Source organism: Mauremys reevesii, linkage group 7 (assembly GCF_016161935.1).
Source record: "Mauremys reevesii isolate NIE-2019 linkage group 7, ASM1616193v1, whole genome shotgun sequence".
NCBI lineage: Eukaryota > Metazoa > Chordata > Testudines > Geoemydidae > Mauremys > Mauremys reevesii.
In genome coordinates this window covers 34,163,981-34,189,268 of record NC_052629.1, presented here as the reverse complement: position 1 = coordinate 34,189,268, position 25,288 = coordinate 34,163,981, and the positions used below count along the sequence as shown (strand labels likewise).

General features: G+C 38.7%; 1 protein-coding gene across 1 annotated transcript in view; it reads left to right on the top strand.

Annotated features, from left to right (window-relative positions):
• Positions 1-23,797, top strand: part of PTEN (phosphatase and tensin homolog) — a 106,367-nt gene extending 82,570 nt beyond the window's left edge. The window contains exons 7-10 of the mRNA XM_039547624.1: positions 7,210-7,351; positions 9,618-9,784; positions 19,741-19,965; positions 22,525-23,797. Coding sequence (XP_039403558.1) covers positions 7,210-7,351; positions 9,618-9,784; positions 19,741-19,965; positions 22,525-22,707 — 717 coding nt within the window. The 3' untranslated portion in view covers positions 22,708-23,797. The remainder of the gene's footprint in view (positions 1-7,209; positions 7,352-9,617; positions 9,785-19,740; positions 19,966-22,524) is intronic.
• Positions 23,798-25,288: the final 1,491 nt, after the last annotated feature.

The following is a 25,288-nucleotide window of genomic DNA, read 5'->3' as shown; positions in this document are numbered from 1 at the left end:
AAGGTAGCACATTAGTTCTGTTCCCCTGTGTCAGGGTTCTCTCCCCACTCTGAACTCTGGGGTACAGATGTGGGGACCCACATGAAAGACCCCTTGAGTAATAGTCTCAGGTTGCAGTGGGGGATATTTAGGTTGGATATTAGGAAAAACTTTTTCACTAGGAGGGTGGTGAAGCACTGGAATGGGTTACCTAGGGAGGTGGTGGAATTTCCTTAGTGGTTTTTAAGGTCAGGCTTGACAAAGCCCTGGCTGGGATGATTTAGTTGGGAATTGGTCCTGCTTTGAGCAGGGGGTTTGACTAGATGACCTCCTGAGGTCTCTTCCAACCCTGATATTCGATGATAAACTTATTTCTACCATCTTAGGTTAAAACTTCCCCAAGACACAAATCTTTTCCTTGTCCTTGGATGGTTTTGCTGCCACCACCAGGTGATCTAGACAAAAATTCAGGAACCGGACCACTTGGAGTCTCTATTTCCCCAAAAGATTCCTCCTTCCCTGGGGAGGCTTAAGAATAATATACCAACCAATAGGTACCAAACCCTTTGGTTTTTTGGACACTAAAAATCAATCAGGTTCTTAAAAGAAGTTGTTTATTATAAAGAAAATAGTAAAAGAATCACATCACAGTTACAAAAAAAACCACCAGGAATAAAACTACCTCTTAACATAGGGAAAATTCACAAGCTAAAACAAAAGATGATCTAGCGCGTTTCCTTTCTTTACTTACAATTTTTGTAATCTTAGATGCTTATTTCAGGTATGTTTTTAGGAGATGTTTTTTCCTGCCCGGTCTCTCTCTCTCTCTGTCCAAAGAGGGAACAAAGAGTACCTCTCAGCCCCCTCCAGATTTGAAAGTATCTTCTTTCCTCATTGGCCCGTTTGGTCAGGTGCCAACTAGGTTATTTGAGCTTCTTACCCCGTACAGGTAAAGATTCAGTACAGCTACCTAGGAGGAATTTTATGTTACTCTTAGCTGTATGTTTGACACCCTGGAAAAGGGGTTTATCGTGTATCCTCTACTCTTGGACCTAGGATACCAGAATATAATGCTTTCTAAAATTCAGCATAAAAAATGTATTCATACAAACAATACTTTTCAGAATCAATAATTATTTTAGGAGATCTACTCCCTCCTTATTGTAATTACAAAGAGATCTGGAATGCTTCAACTAGTGGTTGATCTGGGAATGCCTGGCTTTATTGCACATGGCGATTTTAAGATGGACATTAAAGCATCATTGTGACAGTGAAGACAGGGAACTTTCCTGCATGTTCCCTTAAAAAAGAGGCACTGGCATTCACATCTAGTGCCTTCTCAGAGGTGGTTCTGATAGTAGCTATGGCACTACTAGTAGGTGCAGGCTTGGTCCCAGATGGAAGCAACCATGATAGTGTTATAGTTTGGGATGTTTAATTCAAGGGCCCTTTTTAACATCTGTCCACATCTTGATGTTCCTGTCTTTGGAGGAACTGCTCTTTGAGCCAGTGGAATTGGTGTCACGATTGTTAAACATAGTTCTGTCTGAAAAGATCAATGGGTATGAATTATATTCTGAAATGGTGTCTCAGAATGGCTATAATTGGATATCTGACTTTGTTCAAACCATGTCCATCGTGTCATATCTGACTGATTTATGTCTGACCCAAGAGGCTGATTTAACAAATTTTACTCAATCTTTGGGTGATACCCTGTGTTAAATCTGGCAATGCTTGTAGCTTTTGATGTTGGTACTGCTACCCCAGTGGAGAATTTACTAGAGCCGTGGCTCTCAAACTTTTTTTACTGGTGACCCCTTTCACAGAAGAAGCATCTGAGTGCGACCCCCGCCCCTTATAAATTAAAAACACTTTTTAATATATTTAGCACCATTATAAAAGCTGGAGCAAAGCGGGGTTTGGGGTGGAGGTTGACAGCTCGCGACCCCGCCATAACCTCACAACCCCTTGAGGGGTCCCAAACCCCCCTGTACTAGAGGGACAGTGATGGAAAAAACTTGCGGGTTCTGCTTTTCATGACATACTGTCCATTTTATGGTGCAAAAGTAAAGGGGTAATGAGCATCAGCACATTTAGAGTCTGCTCAGGAGCACCATGCTCCATATCAGTGTTTTGCAACGTTGGATCTTTGCGTTTAAATCTTTCTGGTACTGGTGTAGAAAGACCTTATCAGTGAATTCAAAACTCCGGCACACATTTCAGTAGATCCACTTCTGTGGGCATACACTTGCCTAGCATCCATACAATAAACTAGTCTACTGAGAAAACACCAGCTTCTCTAAGGTGGAAAAAATATAAATTTTTTAAATCAAATTTTAAAATTTAAATTGGATTTTTTATTTAAATCCTGGTTTATTTTTAAAACTAACCTATTTATAATTAAATTTGAAATGACAACCTATGTTAAGGCCTGAATTTTTTGTAATTTGTTAATCATTTGAATTAATTAAAAATTATTCTGTACATATTTGCTGCCAACCTTTAAAGAAAGTCAGACCACTGCACTGGTGGAAGTCACTAGCTAAGCACCTGGTACCAGGGATTGTTGAAGTGCTAAACCAGCTTTTTTACATCAGTAGCCTCATCTGCAGGTGCAAAGCGAATATTTTCTTTTTCAGTTTATTCAACTAGTTCAGCTCACTGACTAGTTCAATAAAAGTTGAGAAACCATTTGGGAGTTAAAAAGGCAGGAAAGCTTGTTTTCTTCTTCTTCCAGTCTCTGAATAAAAACCAGGCATGAGAGAAGATATACTAGTTCTAAAAATTTTTAAGGGCACAGTGACCAGAAGCAGTTGAATTCATTCACTACAGATTCTTTTGTTTAATAATTGTTAGTTTTAAATGCAAAACACATTTTTATAAACATTTTTCTAATGTATCCATCACATGAAGGTAGTTTCATTTAATTAATAAAAAATGCACTTTTTGTACACTTTTAATTTAATTTTAATTTCTATCCAAATTGAGCTTAACAAAAAACACAAAAAATAGTAAATAAAAAATGCTTCATTTACCGTTTTCTAACCAAATAAAGTAAAAATTAAGGATCTGAATAAATTGGGGTTAATTGCTTAACTGCTGAATAGTTATAGCATGTCCTCTTGGTTAGCAAACAGAAGCACTATATTTAGTGCAAAGGCTCTATTTAGTTGCAAATCAATGTGTTATAATGGTTATCAGGCTTTCTTTAGGAAAATAACTCAAATACAAATGCAAAACAAAATCTGTTTAAATCAACGTTTCCCTATTTGCTAATTGAAATCATGATTAAAATTAATCCACCCTAATAGATTTCTCCCCCCCCCCCTTTTTTTTGTCATACCTCTTTCTTCAATAAGGATAAGCAGACATTCCACGGACTTGATTAAAACTCTCAAATATTTTTTTTATAAAACTATACCACTTAAGCAAATCTCTGCTTTTTTCCCCTTCTGCTTTGCCTCAGGAAGGCAAAAAAATTGATACACCACTTTAGTTTAGTGTACCTATCAGTGTGTTAGGACTTGAGGCATAAAGACCCTGTCCTTTGAGAATAAGAGCCTTGTTGATTTGAGGCATAGTTGCTGTCTGGGCTGAAAGAAAATTGGTCTTTGTTTCCAAGATGTGCCAAGCTGCTACTTGGCAAGATTGGTGGTTCACCATCTACAGTAACTCCTCGCTTAGTTGTCCTGGTTAACATTGTTACCTTGCTGATCAATTAGGGAACATGCTCATTTAAAGTTGTGCAATTCTCCCTTCTAACGTTATTTGGCAGCCGCCTGCTTTGTCCACTGCTAGCAGGAAGAACAGCCTGTTGCAGCTAGCTGGTGGGGGCTTGGAACCAGGGCGGACCAGTAGCCCCCCATCAGCTCCCTGCTCCCCTAAGTTCCCTGTGCCGCAGCTGCCCAGCAGGCTATTAATTGTTGGCAGTTCAGCTGTCCCTCCCCCCACTGCCATGTGCTGCTTCTGCCTCCTGCCTTCTCCCTTGGAGCTGCTGCCAGAGACTCCTGCTTGCTGTGCGGGAGGGAGGGAGCTGATGTTAGGGTATCCCCCTGCTTCTGCACCCTGCTTACTCCTTCTCCTTATAGAGCGGGGACAGGGAGGAGAGAGACAGAGAGCCTGGGGCAGCAGCTGCTGTCTCAACTTCCTGATCCACTTAAAAAGACAATACACTTAAGAGTAGGTCAGCTTACTTAAAGGTGCAGTGTGCATCTCTCTTCCCCCCCACACAAGGTGTGTGTCTGTCTCTGTCTGCTATGTTGTCTCCCCTCCCTCCTGTTTGTGCTGCCTTGATGAGAGGCTACATTAACAACAATGTATTAACCCTTGAGGGCTCAGCCCAGTGCTAGTTGATCATTTAGCAGTAACTGCATTCCCTGGGAAATATCCCTCCCTCTTCCACCCTCTAACTTCACCACCTCAACCAAGGTTCACAATCATCATAGCTGTGAATAGTATTAAATTGTTTGTTTAAAACGTATACTGTGTGTATATCTATATAATATATAGTTTTTTGTCTGGTGAAAAAAAATTCCTTGGAACCTAAGCCCCCTTATTTACATTAATTCTTATGGGGAAATTGGATTTGCTTAACATCGTTTTGCTTAAAGTTGCATTTTTCATGAACATAACTACAACATTAAGCAAGGAGTTACTGTACTTCAACAAGTATATTTGTGCCTAAGTTGATACAGCATTCACAGTATCAACTATTACCATATAACTATTTCTCAGTTTGGTCTCAATGTTAGCTGTCTTGGTAAGGATTGGAGAGATTCCTGTACAAAGTGTATGTTCCAGAGTGGAGATAATATAAGTAGAAGAGGAAACTTTTTCCTATCTGTTTTTCTATGTAGCCTCCCCCCTTCTGAAGCTCTGCCAAGCTGCATGTTAGTCATTTTTAGGCTAAGGGTTATGTTTCCGAATTTAAACAAAGTCCAGACTTGTATTAGGAAAATATTTAAAAGCTTCTTTAAGAAATGGATCTGATAAAGCAGCTGTTGAGGTGATGCCTGAAGTCAAAACCTTGTCATCAGACTGAGTTGTCTATGACAGCTACTTGCAGACATCCATTGTACAGGTACCACAGGGTAAAAAAATCTATTGTATGTAGTATAGAAACATTTAGAGTTGTAAAAGGCCTTATTTTTGCAGCATTTTTATAAAGACAAAAATTAGGGCTGACAAATTAAAAATCATGGTTAATTGTGGTTTTAATCACACTATTAATGGAATACCATTTATTTAAATATTTTTGCATATTCTACATTTTCAAATATATTGATTTCAATTACAACATAAAATACAAAGTGTACAGTGCTCACTTAGTTTTTATTACAAATATTTGCGCTATAAAATAAAGAAAATAAATTTTTCAATTCACCTCATACAAGTACTGTAGTGCAATCTCTTTATTGTGAAAGTGCAACTTACAAATGTAGAATTATTTTTTAACTGCACTCAAAAACAAAACAGTGTAAAACTTTAGAGCTTACTAGAGTCCAATTAGTCCTATTTCTTGTTCAGCCAATTGCTAAGACAAACAAGTTTGTTTACTTTTATGGGAGGTCAAGCTGCCTGCGTCCTATTTACAATGTCACCTGAAAGTAAGAACAGACATTCGCATGGCACTGTTGTAGCCAGCATTGCAAAGGTATTTACGTGCCAGGTATGCTAAATGTTTGTATGCCCCTTCATGCTTCAACCGCCATTCCAGAAGACATGCTTCCCTGCAGCTGATGGCTTCTGTTCAATAATGATCCAAAGCAGTATGGACTGACACACATTCATTTTCGTCATCTGAGTCAGATACCACCAACAGAAGGCTGATAATCTCATATTGATACCTTCTTTGTGTTTTGTCAGATCTGCAATGAAAATATTCTTAAATTGAACAACATATGCTGGATTGTCATCCAAGACTACCATAACACGAAATTTATATGGCAGGATGTGGGTAAAACAATGGAGCAGGAGAAATACAATTTTTCCCGAAGGAGTTCAGTCACAAATTTAATTAACACATTTTTTAATGAGCATCATCACTGTGCTTTGGCATGGTGTCCGAAGCATGAAGCAGCATATTAATGTTTAGCATATCTGGCACGTAAATACCTTGCAATACCAGCTATAAAAGTGCTGTGCAAATGCCTGTTCTCACTTTTGTAAATAAGTGGGCATCATTATTTCCCATAAATGTAAACAAACGCATTTGTCTTAGCTATTAGCTGAACAAGAAGTAGGATTAATGGACTCCAGTAGGCTCTAAAGTTTTACACTGTTTTGTTTTTGAGTGCAGTTATATAAAAAAATTCTACATTTGTAAGTTGCACTTGCACAATAGATTGCACTACATTACTTGTATGGGGTGAATTGAAAAATATTTTCTGTTTTTACAGTTCAAATATTTGTAATAAATATAAAGCGAGCACTGTACACTTTGTATTCTGTGTTGTAATCAAAATGAATATTTGAAAATGTAGAAAAACATCCAAAATATAAGAAATTTCAGTTGATATTCTATTATTGTTTAACAGCGCAATTAAAACTGCGATTAATTGGCAGCCCTACAAAAAGTACTTTCAGGCCAAATGCTGCATGCCTCTTCAGAGTTGAGATGTTTCCTAAATTAACATGTTCGGCTTCATACTAGTTACTGAGACCAAAGTGTGTGTGTGTTATATAACACATACACGCAAAAGACCTTTCTGAAAAAAAATTAGATAGTTTTCTCTTATTGGAATGTGAATATTAATATGTACTACTGTCTGAATCTGTATACTGTAAGTTGCATACTATATTGTAGATTGTTTTGAACTGTATAATTCTGTAGGAAAAATATTGACCATGATTTGCCACTAATTTTTGTTCTGAAAATACCAAAAATGAATAAGCCAGGATATTTTCTGAGGAAAAAAATGTATAGAGGACGCCTTCACCTCTCCTTCCCCCGACCCCCAACCAGAAAATTAGTTTGGAGGCAATTTTTCCCCTTAGCTAGTGGGTTTAGTCTTTGGACTAACGGGTTTAGGGTAACTTTTTCCAGCCCCTGATTTCCAGCAGTGAAGATATTACCACTAAGATGCATAAATGTTGAACTTGTGTCCACTGTGACTTTATACTTAGAACTGATTTTATTAGCTTGACTTTAATTAACAGGCAGGAGCCAATTAATGTGAACACTAATTAATGCTTTGGATTGTTTTTGAAGTTTGGTTTCTCTTTATTTAGGGAGTAACTATTCCCAGTCAGAGACGCTATGTGTATTACTATAGTTACCTGTTAAAGAATCACCTGGATTATAGACCAGTGGCACTGCTGTTTCATAAAATGATGTTTGAAACAATTCCAATGTTCAGTGGCGGAACTTGCAGTAAGTACACTTTACTCCATATTAGTGGATCTTATCTGCTAAAATGTATAGGTACTTGAATTTGTGTATAGTTAACTTATGTAGTTCCTTGTTATTGAGGCAACATACTAATGCCTTTACATAGCAGGGCCAACTTACCTTTCTAAGCAGTAGGATGTCTTAGTGGTATAAAGAACTCTGTTTAGGGTCTTGGAATCTGTTGGGTTCAAATCTTGGCAGGAGGGGGCTATGCACTCTTTCATCCTTGCAAGAGTTCCATGTAGTCTCTGTGGGATTTGTTTTACACCACCTTACAAACAGGTGCTGTTTCATTAAACTTTAAATTGGGAAACATTTAAAGTGGTTGAGAAGTTAAAAGTGCATTGTTCTGGTTGTTCAAAAGTCAATTTAAAACAAAGCAACATTACTGAAATAATACTTACTGCTGAAAAATAAAGTTTTGGTTCTGTGAATGGTATGTAGACTCTCAAATACAACAAGAATCCCCATGATTGTTGAACCAACTCATGACATTTTTCTTCGCAGTGGACTCTAAAATATGTGATTCTATTGGATATATTATGTCTGTTTGCTTCTTTCTGAAGGAAGGGCTTATTTCAGAGGCTTATAAAGTAAAGTATACTGTAAAGGGCAATATACTGAAACTAATGCCATTGCAATACACAACCTGAACATGCATAGACTTAAAAAAGTAACCAAGTGCAGGTTTTTATAGCGATACATAAAAAATAGCTTGATTTGCAGGAACAGGAAGGGAGGAGGCTGTCTGCAAACAAAGAAGAGAAACCACCAAAATGGTAAAGTGAAGATTGCACAGATATATTTGTAAATGTCTGTTCAGCAAAATTCAGGCCTCATCATACAAAAAGTTAATGCTAAGTTTTTTTAAAATTATCCTTAGATGGCTTTCTACATTAGCAATCTGCATATAAAGTTTAAACCTGTACTTTTGGTACGCTTCTCTATTACATCTACTCCTGGTGAGTTAATGACTTAGACAAATGCATTGAAATACCACAATGTGTTTTTCCTCACAAAAGTGCGGTTTCTATGAGATTTTAAATGCCATTTCAGGTAGCAAACCTGTAATTGACTACTTCTTGAATCTCTGCATGTTCGATTTGGACCTATTGTAATGGTATTAACTTCAATAGGTATAAAGAGCTAAATATTACCACCCCTTCCATGAGTTCTGAGGCCCCTGACTCAGCAGGATCAATGTGGCTTTTCTGCAGAAAGAGGAGTGGTGGCAGGATTTGAAGACCCTATATGTGAGGGTTTGAGCAAAGAGATGCAATTGTAAGTGTCATGCTATTCAGCCCTGTAGCTAGAATGCTCTGGCTGTAAACTCTACAGTTCTGAGGCTGCAATAATAAATTCAAAGTTGCTTCACAGTCAAGTTCCTCAATCCCTTAGATGCCCAGTGAACAGCCTGGATTAGGTATTAATGGATAGGATTTGACCTAAAGTGTGTTTCTGGTCTTAAAAGTGATTGTGATAAAGTTGCTGGATTTCATGTTTTTCTTTCAGTAATTACTAGATCAAATATGCTTAGTTTACAAGTAAAAAAGCTTTTCTAGCTCCTATCCCTGCAGACTTAGCTTGAGTTAAAAGTTAAATTGCTAATGTTTTATGGATCATCGCTAGCAGTAAAGTTTCTGTGGGCTGGATTAATTCAGATTTCATAGCCCTGTTGTCATTGTCAGTGTGTCTGTACATTTGTCGAGGTTCACATTTTTGACACAGTAATTGGAATTTAGTTAACAGTTCTGTTTACGTTCTGTTTACGTGTTTATTCTGGCACAAATGTTTTGGCTCTGCAGTGCAAACAGGATTAAAAGGTAGAAAACTTACTTTTGTCATTAAAATAAGCAGACGCTACTATAGATGTCTTGAATATACAAAGGGATCAAACTATTAAGAAGTTGCCATTGTTACATAGTCACTTCTTACCATAATTTTATTATAAATTATAATGTAGAATAAACTTCTAAGTCTCTTACTGTGGTATCATAGGTTGAAATTCTGACATTATGAGAGTTACAGGATTTTACTAGGCAATGTTTCTATGCTTTAATGTTTTGAAAGCTCTTTCAGAAAAGTGGTTTATTTTCTTTACCATATCACAGTGGATAGTTCTAAATACATACTTTTAAAATCTGTTGTACATATTGTAAATGATAATCCTTTGAGTCTGTTAATCCAGGTTTTGAGAATTAAAAGGTATTACTTGTGAAATAATACTCTTCTGTGTTTTACCATGCAGATCCTCAGTTTGTGGTATACCAACTAAAGGTAAAGATATTTACCTCCCCTTCAGGACCCCCTAGACGAGAAGACAAATACATGTACTTTGAATTCCCTCAACCATTGCCGGTGTGCGGTGATATCAAAGTAGAATTCTTCCACAAACAGAACAAGATGTTGAAAAAGGTTTGTTCTCTCCATCGAGGGAAATATTGTAAAGGTGCAGTGCAAGTGGGAACTGGGTGCTTCTGTTGTAGGGCTTGGGTCTATTAGGAGTTATTTTCAGCGGCGAGGGTAGCTGCAGAGTTGAAGCCTCTGACGTCTTGTTTACCAGTATCCTGACTCCTGCCACAAAACTAATACTGGCTAGTCTGAAAACCCTTTTGAAAGAAGGATAATGTGTGTGCAAGGTAGGTAAAAATTATGCTAGAGAGGTATGCATGCAATAGCATAGTTATGGGGATGCTTAACTGAAAGAGGCAGTCTTCTTCTTTATTTAAAAAAAAAAAAGCCTGTACACTCATGTGCTGGATTACCTTTCAGAGAAGCTATGGAGAAGCATCTAAAGCGCTAACAGGCATCTGAGAGCTTAGTTTATGCTCATCAGGAGACAGGTAAAATAAGTTTGGAGTTTTTTTTGTTTGACCTGTATAGGGGAGGGAATAGTTGAGGGCAGAAGGTAATGTTTAGATTAACTTGGTACACTTGCTTTTCACTCTTTTTTTATAACCAATTCTATATTTAATTGATAGCCATTATTACAAAGTCACAATACAGGGGCAAGATTTGCTGCCCAGAGGAGCTTAAATTCTGAGTTAAGACAAAACATAAGAACAAGATACTGGAGTAGATTAGGAGATAGGAATGCAAGAGATTGTAAAGCAGAGATGCCATCATTGTATAGCCAAATGCATACATCTGATGTCTGTGAATAACATGTATGCAATACATTGTGGTGGGATATAAAGGTTTTATCAGCTAAATTTGTGGATGACTAGATTACTGACAGTTGGCAAAGCTACAAACAAATTATGCAGGTCATTCCAAACAAATGTTAACCTGTGTACTACTCCACCAGGTATGCTGTATTCACTCTGTTACTGTTTTGCAATTGTGATTTTTAAACTTTTGTATTTAATTGGGACTATTTCTTATTTCTCACTTGTTAAACCAGGAACCTTAGTTCAGGGGAAGCTACACAGGGTTCAGAGAGCTATAAAATTTTCCTATAAATGTTTAAAATTCCTTTTCTGAATATAAAAAGTAATGAATATAAGGCACACTGGTAAGTGTGGAGAAAGTAGCATCAAGGGGACTTCCAGTTGTATAGACTAACCTAAGAAGGGTGGACATGGGGGAAATAAAGAAAACAGAGGTAGGAAGGAGCAGTATCCTTGTCTTACTAGATTTCTTGTGATTTCCTCTTAGAGTCTTAAAGTATAAGGAAATGTATTTTAAATGTAAACTTTAATTTAAAAAATTATCTTATAATATTATATGTACAGGGTTCTCATGCCTGAATCTTAGCTCTTTAGCACAAGCTTGGAACCCTTCCTATTTTTTTTATTTTTTTTTACCTTTGGGAGCAATTGGGTGAAGGTTTTAATGTAAGCCAGGCCCCCTACTGGTCATTTCATGCCAGTTCCTCCCTGGTATAATTGCTGTCCTTCCAAATTAATGTGAATGTTTATATTGCCTCTGGTCAGCCAAGGTGCCTCCCATGACGTCTAGCATGTCATCTGCTATTGCTTCAGGATTCTAGTGATTCTTGTTGGGTAACTTGTTAATCTTTTGTGCTTTCTTCCCACACAGTCAATTACAATACTAAATTTGTAGGTTCCATGGCACACTTATCAGTGCTTGGATATTTGTTTTTTTTCAGCACAAACCAAGAACCCTTTTCCGCCTTCCTCTGCAGCCTGGGGCACGGATCACTTGCAGGTTTAAACTAGTGTAAATGGTGAATTCTCTGTAAATTAAACACTTTAAACCATAATTGGAGGACTTCAGTACTTCAGCGAGGGTTTTAGGGATCTAGGAGTGTGTGGGTGAGGTTCTATTGTCTGCAATATTCAGGAGGTCAGACTAGAGGATCACAGTGGTCCCTTCTGACCTTAAAGTCTGAGTCTGAGAACCAGGGAAGACAAAACTCTGTCAAGAAATAAGACCCACTTCCCTGCTCAGACTGCTTCCTGCATCTGGCAGAAAACATCTCCCCATTGCACTTCAAGGAGAAATCACCATGGTCTGCTCCCCAAAACTCCTGTCCCGCTTCTTGATTGCTCTACACCTTGTGTAGACATTAACACCAGTGCAAAGTGGGTGTGAAGCACTACCATTCTTATTTTTGGTGTTACTTTGCACCTGTGCAAAATAACAGCACCCTAAGCGCAGCAAGTTTCAGCACTGTAGAGTGCCAGTGTAGACAGTGCACAAGCGCTGGGAGGTGTTCCCCCCCCTCCACCCCCCCAGAGCGCTGAGACCACACAAGGTGCATTAAAGTGCTTCCACTGCAGTGCTTTAGTGTTGCCAGTGTAGACTAGCACTTAAGTCCTTAGACTTTGCCAAATTACAAACTTGCTGATAGCCTGCCCATCCAAGAGGTTAAGGAGTGGCAGAAGTAGTGTTTCACTCAAACTTCTCCCTGACGACTGGTGTAGACATTAATACCACAGTATCGTCTTCTCCAGCACCTATAGACTGCTGTGATTCTCTGACCCCCTTGTAATAGCAAAAGCAGGGAGAAAGAAAAGTTGAATATTAGTGGCAAAAAAATAGGTACAGATAGTCCTGGTATTCCATTGCTGTGTAGGAGACACGAGTTTCTTCTCCTCTGCCATGAAGGCAGCAAAGTAAGGCCCTATAGGTCTTTTCCAGACCCTGAATTGCTTTGTATGCAGCCTGCATCTCAAACTCAACCTCAGGGCTTGTCTACGCTGGCACTTTACAGTGCTGCAACTTTCTTGCTCAGGGGTGTGAAAAAAACACACCCCAAGTTCTGCAAGTTTCAGCACTGTAAAGTGCCAGTGTAGACAGTATGCCAGCGCTGGGAGCTATTCCTGTCATGGAGGTGGCTTTTTTAGAGCGCTGGGTGAGCTGTCTCCTAGCGCTATGCTGCAACTTCACAAGCCATGTTGCCAATGAAACATGCCCTCAGACTGCAGCACCTCCCACTGAGAGGATTTCTCTCCCTTTAGAGAAAATCACCTGTATTCATGATGTCATAGGCTTCCAGAAATAAACCAAGAGTAGAACTTAAAAATAAGCACTTTCCTTCCAAGATTCTGGTTTATTTACACAGGCAGTCATGGAACCGTAGAGGGGACTTGGGGGTGCCATCTCTGACACCTGCCCTTCCTGGGTATTAAAAAAAGATTAGGGAACACCTCAGATTCCTAATAAGACTGTCAAAACCTCCTTTTCACCAACCTAAAATAGTCTATGCTAGAGACGCTCCCAGTGTTTTAATCTTTCCTAAACATGCTAATCAAGAAGCTAACAAACTCAATACTGCTTGTTAACTGCTAGTGTCCTGGATCCCCTCTAAGGCTTCAGGGAAGAGTACTGAGATAGCATTTTTTGCCTTGTTTGATAACCACCACCTCTCCGTGGTAAAGGGAAGTACACCTGTGCTTGTTCTGGATCTGTGGCATTTGATACTACTGATTACCAAATACTCCTGTCCCAGCTGCAAGAAACTGCAGTGTTAGCAGAAGACCCCTGAAACAGCTCATATCCTTCCTAACAAACCAAACTCTATTAGTCATGGCAACACTGCCTTCGCCTCCAGAGTTCTATAACGCTCCATAACATGGAGTCCCATAAGGCTCGGTAATCTTCCACTTATTATTCAGATCTCAACAGTGCACTGAGAGCTGGTGGAACAACACAAGCTGAAGTGCCAGCAGTACGCAGACATCCAGCAATGCAACTTGTATGTCAGGTGTAGATAGCAAACTCCCAGTTTTCTCAGTACTCAGCAAAATTCAGCAGCTGGCTAAATCAGAACCCAAGCAAGGTAAAGGAGATAGTAAGAGGGAAAGGCTTTGAACAACTTGTAGCCTCTCTAGCATTCTCCATTATCAAGAGCATCAGCTCTGATTACTAAATCAGTCCACAGCTTTTTATCTCTTCTGTGCTATTGGATGCCTAAATAGCATGATATAAATGCCTACTTTCATCCTTCATTGTCCACACTTTTTGAAACAAAGCTGGCCACAGTGGTGAACACAAGCTTTATTGTTGCAACCAATTCTGTGTGTGTGTGTGTCTGTGTGTGTGTGGCAATAAAGCAAAACAACCTGAAAGCTCCAACAGGCACAAAAATCAGCAACACAGGTTGCTGTTAACACTTCATTGGTACTCTCCTTTGGGCACTGGCTTCCCATTAAAACAATGTAGTTCAAGCCTTCTGTTGCTGATATTCATAATCCTCCATGGGATTTGACCCTTACGAAATCATAGGTTACCTCTCTTTATAGCCATGATCTCCCATGAAACTGTCATCCAGTTGGTGAGTGAAGGACACTGACCTTTAATAGGAGCTTGCACTTAGACTGTGGAACTCCCAGAAACGGTAACAGTGGCCATAAAACTGGCAGCTTTGAGAGAAATACAAAATTTGTGTCATCTTAGCCTTTCCTCAGTTTCTTTGCACACACATTTAATATTTATGAACACACACATGCCTATGAATACACAAGACCCTGTAACGCTAGTTAAGAGAGTTCTATTCCTGCAGATAGAAAGGAAGAAAGTTTGAAGTGCTCAAATACTAAAGAGATGCTCTAGGTTGGAGGGGAGACAAACAAAGGGAGAGAATAGAGAGGGAAGGCAAGCATTTTGCATTGCTTACAACCCCACTTGCCTTAAACTAAAAACCATGTAAAGTCTTGATCACTAGCAAGACCACTGCCATTGCCTGCTTCAAGAATGCTTCCATCAGTTTTTGCAAAGTTGTTCTATAGTCTTTTAACCACAGATCTAGGAAGCACCCATCATTGCTTACATTTGGCCTCCAAAAAAAATTCCAGTTCAGACTGTCCATGCTTTAGACCTTGCTTTCAAGGTAGTGGAGGCCACTCTCCCTTCACCCAAGAAGATTGTTTTTAATGATATCTCTTACTGGTCAACTGAAAATTTTTTCCTGGTGTTTTGCCCCTGGTTTCTGTCTTCAAGTACAGTAGAATCTCAGTTACGAACACCAGAGTTACAAACTGACCAGTCAACCGCACACCTCATTTGGAGCCAGTAGTATGCAGTCAGTCAGCAGCAGAGACAAAAAAGCAAATAAAGTACTGTTAAATGTACACTACTTTAAAAAAAAAAAAGAGCAGCATTTTTCTTCATCGTGAAGTTTCAAATCTGTATTAAGTCAGTGTTCAGTTGTAAACTTTTGAAAGAACAACCATAACATTGTGTTGAGAGGTTTCAGAGTAGCAGCCGTGTTAGTCTGTATCCGCAAAAAAAACAGGAGTGAAGTGAGCTGTAGCTCACGCAAGCTCATGCTTAAATAAATTTGTTAGTCTTTAAGGTGCCACAAGTACTCCTGTTTTTATTGTGTTGAGAGTTACAAACGTTTCAGTTACGAACAATCTCACTTCCTGAGGTATTCGTAACTCTGAGATTCTACTGTATATTGGCAGTAGGAAGCCTTCAAAAGGTGGGCCTGTTGCATCTAGGGCTTAAATGGACCAATTAAGGAAGAGAAGGTCACTGCTGAGATGCCAAATGACTTCTTTGCATCAGTTTTCCTAGGGTGTTTGGGAGATACCTACATCAGACCTGGCCTTGTTCATTTTTCAGGCATATATTTTTATTGCCCATCTTGAATTGCCTTACCTTTCTGGAAACATTGCCTTCTGTGCAGTAGAATAAATGGAAGTGGGTGACTCTTGAAGGCCAGTAGGGGATTTGGCTCACATTCTACTGCAGTTGCTTTTGTAAGGGCTAAAATAAATCTTAAGAATTAAGGTAGTTCTACCACTTTGTGCTAAGGTGCTAAAGCTTGAGAATCCTGAAAGGTATGGTCAAAGAAACAGAAGTCCAAGGTGAGTAAATTCCTTATTTGAACACAGTAAGTTACTAAAAATAAGTTTCACTTGCTCTGATAGACTTCAGTTAACTTTCTCCTTGATGTGTCTGAAGAGCATTTTCAGTAACTTGGAAGCATTAATTTAGCTCCAGAACCGCTGAATATTGTCTACATCAAGGACAATATATTTTATGAAATGAATATATTTTGTCAGTTTTCCTGTCAAGTTATGTATCAGAGGGGTAGCCATGTTAGTCTGGATCTGTAAAAGCAGCAAAGAATCCTGTGGCACCTTATAGACCAACAGACGTTTTGGGGCATGAGCTTTCGTGGGTGAATACCCACTTCGTCGGATGCAAGTAGTGGAGATTTCCAGGGGCAGGTGTGTATATATATGCAAGCAAGAAGCAAGCTAGAGATAACGAGGTTAGTTCAATCAGGGAGGATGAGGCCCTGTTCTAGCAGTTGAGGTGTGAAAACCAAGGGAGGAGAAACTGGTTCTGTGGCTTGCCAACTATAGAACCAGTTTCTCCTCCCTTGGTTTTCACACCTCAACTGCTAGAACAGGGCCTCATCCTCCCTGATTGAACTAACCTCGTTATCTCTAGCTTGCTTCTTGCTTGCATATATATACCTGCCCCTGTAAATCTCCACTACTTGCATCCGACGAAGTGGGTATTCACCCACGAAAGCTCATGCCCCAAAAGGTCTGTTAGTCTATAAGGTGCCACAGGATTCTTTGCTGCTTTCAAGTTATGTGACAGTTAAATAGTCCCTTATGAGAAGAGGGATTGTTAAATGACCCTAGCATTAAAAGTGGTGGAAACATACCACATAGCAATCTTTAATCTTTTAAGAGTACTGTGTAGACACTGAGTGTCAAAATTAAAATATTTTACATTTGCAATTCTAGAAAGAAGACTTGACATTTTTCTCTCTTAATTTATACCTATTTTAAAAGCTCCAAGGACATGTACAGGATAAAAAGTTTAAAGAACATTGAAAACTAACACATCAAATGGAGACCTTCCTTGAATAGCCCTACCATCCACACAGGCAAAGGATTAAAGATGTGATCAATTAGAGATGGAGATGGCCATCAGTAGAGCCCATGCAAATCTGCAGATATCCGCTTTATACCCTTGGATATTCACAGATCATTTTTCTGGATCGCAGCTTGGGTGCAGATACATAATTTGTATCTGCACAGGGCTCTGCAGCACACACTCACCGAAACAGCGACTGTCACCCAGCCCTCAAGCTCCAGCTGGGCTCTCTGAATTGTGCAGCAGCAGCAATAGCCCACTGGGCATTCTGCGAGTTGTCGTCCCCTGCTTGCTTGGATGGAGGAGCAGCTCCCAGAAGGGAACATGACCGTGTGCTCCTGTGCAGTGAGCCAAGCGCAGCTGTGTGTTAGAGCAACTGCAGCTGCGTAGGGGTGTCTGAGCACTAATGGGAAGGTGGCACTGCCCACAAGGGTCCAGAATATAGTCTCCCTGCCTGGATCAGGGAAGACGGTACAGCAGGGGTGGCGGGAGGTCCCTGGGGAGAAGTGGGTGGTGCTTCAGGGTTTGGCACAGCCCTGCATTACAGGTGTGGGGTGACCTGTGGAGCTGTTAGCAGAGCTGTGCAGATCCGCAAATATCTGCGGTTATTTGCATCCACGGACAATTTATGTGGATCATGGATCAAATGTAAATAAAAAATTTTGTATCTGCACAGGGCTCTAGCCATCAGGGCATAGCGTAAAGCCTGATCCAATAGATTTGAGCTCAGAGCGACCAGGGGAGTGGACCAAGTTCCAAGAGTGACTTCCCCCCCCAGTTCAAACATCTTAATCTAGTGACAGTTCACCACCACCTCAGCTAATATAAAATGTTGGCCACGTAGGAGAGTTTCTGTCCAGTATCCAGGGCCCAGACAATACATGACTTTCAGGTTGTGGATTTCCATCTGTAATTTCACCTGGAAGCTAAAGAAAATGAATGCAGCCTTTGGAGTGATGTATACTTGTTTGATATTGCTGTTTGAGTGGGGATCCATGTTCTGCAATATATTGAGTCTTCAAGGCTAACTCCACTTGCAATGCATTCCAGTAATCCAGTTGGGAGATCCACAAAGGCATAGATGACGTCAGTGAGGTATATATTAGAGGACAGTGAGAATTCTCTAGCTAATTGTATATAAAGGCAATTTTGACTATCATTACTATCTGTCTCCCAGTTAGGGATCTGCAAATCCACCCTTGATTTCAAATTTCCTTGAAGGTGGGTATATCCTCTCCATAATGACAGGAATATATACACATGCACAGGAGGTTGTGTTTATGCAGATCTGTATGCAAAATAGTAATGAAATAGTTGCAGAGATTAAATACAAGGCTAGTGAAAGATTCTTGCAGCATAAGGAATGCTGAGTTGGTGAAGAGCCACCGTAGCTTCTGTGCCACCCCCAACCCTTCCAAATCATCAGCACTGTGGTGTGGTCTGGAAGGGTTGGGCATTTTTTTTTAAAATTTTTGTTAGAAATATATCTAATTCCATCATAGTTTCATTTGTTCAGAAGGAGTCCAATCCCAATTCTGCTCATGTATAACACCATTCAATGCTTGGTTTTTGTTTTTTTTAAGACCATTGCTTTTTTGTGGGGACACACCCCTCTCCTTCCCCTCCTCCCATTTTGCCAGGTCATTCTTCAGGGTAACTATTATGGGAAGGGCTGTAGCAATATTAAAAATTGCTCTGCGTTTTGCTCTGAAGGTGGTAAAATCCATTTTGAGTTTTATGTTGGAGGTGCGGGGGGGGGATTCAGGAGGGAAGTACATTTGTCATGGTGGGCTTCAGGGAGAGAAGCAATCTGAGAGAGAGTCTGGACCCAGACATTAATGGCATTGAAGATCTGGTATTGGTTGGCCAGTATGGAGGAGAAAACCAGATGTGGACATTACATATATTAAGGGGTTATAAAGGTTAAGTTTAATAAATCTCTGATGAAAGTTAAGATATTAACCCAGTAAAGGATAGAACACCTTTATAGCTGCTTGCCTAGGAATGTATGTGAAAAAACAGGCATCTGCAATAGTGTCTCACAACACCTCTAATTAAAATCAAGAGCATAAATTATCGGTACTTACTAGTTGTATGTTACATCAGTGAATGTATAAATCAGTCTGAGACTTGGATTTAATATTTACGTCTGTTTGCATGTGCACATTGGAACACTGCAGTGAAAGATAAACTGGTTTATACTTTTTTGCAGGTAATAACTATTCCCTGCTTACTGTCATTTGGAATGCTTAAGAGAGAATGTTTCACCCTTGATTTGATCAGTAGATATGCCAGCAAATATAACTGGGCATCTCGATAAACATTTATATTACTTTCCTTTCTTTTCAGAAGGTCTGCAGATACTTTTTCCAGGGGCTGACCTCCTGTTCTCTCTTTCCCCCTGCCCTCCCCAACCATCTTAGCAAACACTTGCTTTTAGGTGATCTACAGGAGGGGATAAAATTAAACCTTTTCAGACATTTTCTGTATTGACTTTTTTCATAAAAAATTAAGAAAAGCAAAATATTCTGTTTAATGGAACAGTACTTAAATTACAAATATTAAAACAGATGTCCTTCACTGACTATCAGTGCTACTGATCCAAGTAGCCTGGTAAGGATTGTCTGTCAGGAAGCAGCTACTATATATATCTGTGTACAAAATAAATGGTTGTTTTATATGCCTAGTAACTCTTTTCTTGGCACTTTTTGCTACTTGTACTAAGTTTTTAATCTCCCATTTTGTATATTTGGCCATCTAATGTATTGAAGCCTTTTTGGTTTATGAAAGACCTTTTTAAAAAAAATTAAATTATTTGATTACCTGAGGAAAATCCATGTGGTGATTAATATAGATAAGATCTGTATATTATGTAGGAAGACTAATGAACATCTACTTCCTGACAGTTGATGTGCCAATGATGTAGTATTGTCTAGATTTTTATGCCTTTCGCGGTTTGGTATTGTTAAACTCATCAATTTTTAAAAAACAGATGATGCTTGTATTCAAATAAGATAATATACCATCTGTAAATACTAAAGCAAGCTTGCTTTTTCCCACAGGACAAAATGTTTCACTTTTGGGTAAATACATTCTTCATAGGACTGGATGAAAATTCAGACAAAGTAGAAAATGGAAGTCTAGTTGGAGATCAGGAACTTGATGGTATTTTCAGCACAGAACGCTCAGATAATGACAAGGAATATCTAATCCTGACGTTAACAAAAAATGATCTAGATAAGGCAAATAAAGACAAAGCCAACAGATATTTCTCTCCAAACTTCAAGGTCAGTATTTTTTAAAGAGCATAGAATAAACAGAATTTTGAAGAGCTGCGTGTAGTTATTTAATATATACTGAATTATCAAAACATGTTCATCTAGGAACCATTTGTTACATAACTTCCTAGACTGAGGCAAGCAGTATATCTGGATATGTCATTGCTTAAGTTTATCTGTTTTTAAGAATTCAGTAACTGATGCTAGAATTACTGCAAAAGGTGGTGGTAGATTTTCAGGAGTTAAGATATCATTTTTTTCAATTGTAACTTTTGTCTTTAATTCTGAAGTTTCTTTGATCAACTTACACAGCATAAATTATGAATATGGTCATGGTCTGAAAAATTAAAACACTCAAACTTGACAGATCTACACTAGCAGCAAGTAGGAAACCTCAGGGATATAATAGTTTCTATGCTGCTTGTATTTCCATTACAATATGATGGGGGGCTAATTTAGCTACAATGAGTCAGGAAAAAGATCTTGGAGTCATCGTGGATAGTTCTCTGAAGATGTCCACGCAGTGTGCAGAGGCGGTCAAAAAAGCAAACAGGATGTTAGGAACCATTAAAAAGGGGGGATAGAGAATAAGACTGAGAATATATTATTGCCCTTATATAAATCCATGGTACACCCACATCTCGAATACTGTGTACAGATGTGGTCTCCTCACCTCAAAAAAGATATACTGGCACTAGAAAAGGTTCAGAAAAGGGCAACTAAAATGATTAGAGGTTTGGAGAGGGTCCCATACGAGGAAAGATTAAAGAGGCTAGGACTCTTCAGCTTGGAAAAGAGGAGACTAAGGGGGGATATGATAGAAGTGTACAAAATCATGAGTGAGATGGAGAAAGTGGATAAGGAAAAGTGATTTACTTATACCCATGATTCTAAGAACTAGGGGTCACCAAATGAAATTAATAGGCAGCAGGTTTAAAACAAATAAAAGGAAGTTCTTCTTCATGCAGCGCACAGTCAACTTGTGGAACTCCTTACCTGAGGAGGTTGTGAAGGCTAGGACTATAACAGCATTTAAAAGAGAACTGGATAAATTCATGGTGGTTAAGTCCATAAATGGCTATTAGCCAGGTTGGGTAAGGAATGGTGTCCCTAGCCTCTGTTTGTCAGAGGATGGAGATGGATGGCAGGAGAGAGATCACTTGATCATTGCCTGTTAGGTTCACTCCCTCTGGGGCACCTGGCATTGGCCAGTGTCGGTAGACAGATACTGGGCTAGATGGACCTTTGGTCTGACCCGGTACGGCTGTTCGTATGTTTCTTTCATGGGCTGACAAGTGGATCCACCAGCTCTACCCTAAATATTTGAGTTGAGTTCCTTGGTGTGCAGGATTGCATACACTCTGCCTCCTGTCTCAGCATTTGTTCCATAATCTGATTCTGTTCATGTCACTCGGAAGCTTGTGTTTTAAGTCCTTGTCTCCACTAAAGAAATGTCTGGTTCCAAGAACCCTTTGGTACTCTTATCTTACTTATAAAACTTTTGTTTCCCCACACACATTCTGCAAATGACCCACAAATGAAGGAATATGAAAATTATGGGGGATCTCAGAACAGTGTGACCAAATATTGTTTGGATTAACTTGCTTTTAGTAGTTTTCTGGAATCTATTGCTCTGGGAGCTGTTTGAAACCAAGGAGGTATTGCAACCGAAAAGGTTTCAAAGAGTGGTAAAGAATGGTGGTGACATGGCTAACTGCAGTGATTCAGAATACAAATGATTGATGCACGTACAGAACCACTTGTACTTAAACCAAGTCTAGTAAATTAATTCATTTCAGTTCCCAAGTGTAAACACAACTGTATTTTATTAATTAACACGGTCTACTTCAGAGTCTTCAACCTTGTTTTAAGTGAATAGACATTACTGAATCCACATGGGGAGTGTATTTGTGGAAGAAGGTGCCATTTCTATATACTGTCTTTCTAGCCATAAGACTTCTTTGAACTGAGGATGCTTCTGCTATTTGGAAACATCACTACAATATCCATCTGTTTTAACCAGTATTTAATACCCACTGATATATAAATTGTATAAAGATGGGTAAAGGGAAAAAGGATAATTGGTAGTGAGTGAGTAATTAATAGTGCCACAAAGGGCACAATAGTGATTGTAATTGGGTGTTTCTTATTGCTTATGATTGTGGTGGTCCCTTCTCTAAGGTACTTGTTTATTGACATGGGTTCACGACTTTTACCATTTGTGCTACTGAAAAGTTTGTAAGTGTTTTAGATTTGGGACTTGGAATTTTGTATGCCAAAAATTTAATATCAAAGGTTGTATGTAGTTGGAGGTTTTTAAACAAATGTACATGGTAGAACGATTTTAAAGGACCTGTGTCAATACTGTACTTTTGTTGGCTTAACTTATTTCACTGGGCAGAGCTAGAATAAGCATTCCAGTGTAAACTGTGTCCACACTAGGAGCACTTTACCAGTATAGCTATACAAGCAAAGCCTTCCAAGTGTAGGCTTGGCGTGTATGGTCTCAACTACTTTAAGAAAGAAAAGTTCAGACTATATTAACCTTTTGTTTTCTTCCTTTCCTAGGTGAAGCTATATTTCACAAAAACAGAGGAGCCATCAAATCCAGAGGCTAGCAGTTCTGCTTCAGTAACACCGGACGTTAGTGACAATGAACCTGATCATTATAGATATTCTGACACCACTGACTCTGATCCAGAGAACGAACCTTTTGATGAAGATCAGCATACGCAGATTACAAAAGTCTGAATATTTTTTTTTATCTGGGGAGAAAAAACCACAAAGAGACAAACTTGAATAAACTGAAAAAGGACCTTTTCAAATGGCAATAGAACATTGTGTCAGATTACCAATTATAGGAACAATTCTTTCCTGACCAATCTTATTTTGCCCTATAAATCTACAGGGTTTGACATTTGTTGTCCAGTTGAAAAAGGTTACGTAGCTATGTTATGTATATACCTTTTTGTGTCAAAAGGACATTAAAATTTCAATTAGGAAATATAAAGATGGCACTTTCCCATTTTATTCCAGTTTTATAAAAGTGGAGACAGATCTGATGTGTATGCGTAGGAATTTTTCCTTTTGTGTCTGTCACCAACTGCAGTTGGGGGGGTGGGGGGGAAAGCTTTCTGATATACAGGTTCACATCCTGCCCCTTTCTTTGCACTTAAGTGGCAACAGATAAGTCCGCAGTTGGCTAAGAGAAATTTCTAAAGGGTTGTACTACATTCTGATGCATGTATTCTGGATAGGGGAATGTAAAGTAATGCTCTGAAAGGAATATATTATGCTGGACCCTGGACTATGTACCGTATCCGGCTACTTACATGCACCTTTCTTTAGCATGCTGCAGTAATTAATCCTGGACGTTTGAGGAATTGGCCGCTGTCACTGCTTGTTGTTTGTGCATTTTATTTTTTTAAGCATAATGGTGCTAGAAAAGGCAGCTAGAGGGAGTGATTCCATATAGGGGTACAGGAATGAACCTTCCACAACATCTTAAAGACCCACAAATGAAGGGATATGAAAATAATGGGGTCACAGATAAGAAACACAGCAACAATGACTTAACCATACAAATGTGGAGGCTATCAACCTAAAATGGGCTTGAAACAATTGTTCTAAAAAAGACAATGATTTATTAAATGTTTTTCTCAATTGTAATGGCTGCTCCATCTCCTGTGTAATCAAGGCCAGTGCTGAAAGTCAGATGCTATTAGTACATACATCAGTCAACATCTTACTTATTTTATTAGTTTTTCAATCATATACCTGCTGTGAATGCTTCATGTGCTGCATTGCAAGCTTTTTTTCTCATTAAATATAAAATATTTTATAACGGTGCACGAGAAACTTCAATTTGAGATTCTACAGGTTCGTGTTTATTTTGAAGATTTATGGATGCATTTATTCAAACAAACAGCTGTCAGCCCTTCCACCCCTTTGACCTTACACATTCTATTACATTCATTACAATGAGTTTTGCAGTTTTGCACACTTTTTTTTTAAATGTCATTAACTGTTAGGGAATTTTACTTGAATACTTAATGCCTACAATGTTTTAAAAAGAGACATTACACATGGTATAAAGGAAACCAGTCTTGCAATAAATTCTCAACACTGCACAGATATAAAGATGTGTACTTTTTAAAAGTAGAACATGTCCCAAATATTCTATCTGTTGTTTGCTATTAAAAGAATTAGATATCCAAACTGGCAGTGTTGTATCATTCCTTCATAGGGATATAGCCAGAAATAGGGATTGAGCTTCACTTTTGAATATTATGATGATTGACATGCCCAGACTGCAGATAATTTAACAGAGTACAACTATTGTTGAATACAGATATGAAATTTTAAAAAAAAATTCTGTTCACTCTGAAATACACCATGACCTTCAAACTTCTGGAATATCTACCCCAAAAGTTACACTTTATGGTGTAAAGTCCAATTTTAATTAACTTACTGGCGCCGAAGTTGTTTATTAGCTGTGTTCTTACCGAGTTAACAAATGAATCTGGGATCCATAGGGCCCAGTACAACAGCATTAACAGAATATGAATTGTAAAAAGACAAGGCAGGACTTTACCTACATTTTGGTAAACAAAGGTGTAACATGCTTTTTCAGTATTTATTGGTCAATTTTGCTCGTCAAATTCATGATCTAAACTTATAACAAAGCTATTATAGGATTTTCTGATTCATAAGTTAAATTTTAAGATTTAAGGTCTTAACAGAACAAAAATGGTGGTCCAGCACTCAGAATTCCCATTGTTAAATTGGGCAGCAGGCAACTTGAAGACCAGACTTTATGCCTTGATACATGTTTCACCTTATGTCTGCTTTTAGCAATTGAAAGTCATGTTGGCTAATAAACAAAAATATTCATGCTTTAAAATACTTTGATTTTGACACTGTACTATGTCCCACTTCTGGGCTCATGATATCAAAATTAAATGTGTGGTTCCAGTATGTAACACTGATGGCCAGAATGGAAATAATGACATTATAATGGGCTTTTGCACTGTTGTTTTTCCTTTGGAATGTGAAGGTCTGAATGAGGGTTTTGATTATGAATGTTTCAATGTTTTTGAGAAGCCTTGCTTACATTTTATGGTATAGTCATTGGAAATAGAAAAATGGCATTATATATTATACATACTCTCCTATACTTTCAGTTACCATCCCCATAGAACTTGACAAGAATTACTATGACTGAAAGGTTTTTGAGTCCTTATTAAAACGTTATTTATGACAGTATTCATAATTAGCTTGAAATGCATTCGGTAGGTAATCTCTGAGTTTCTGGACTGTATACTTAAACTCT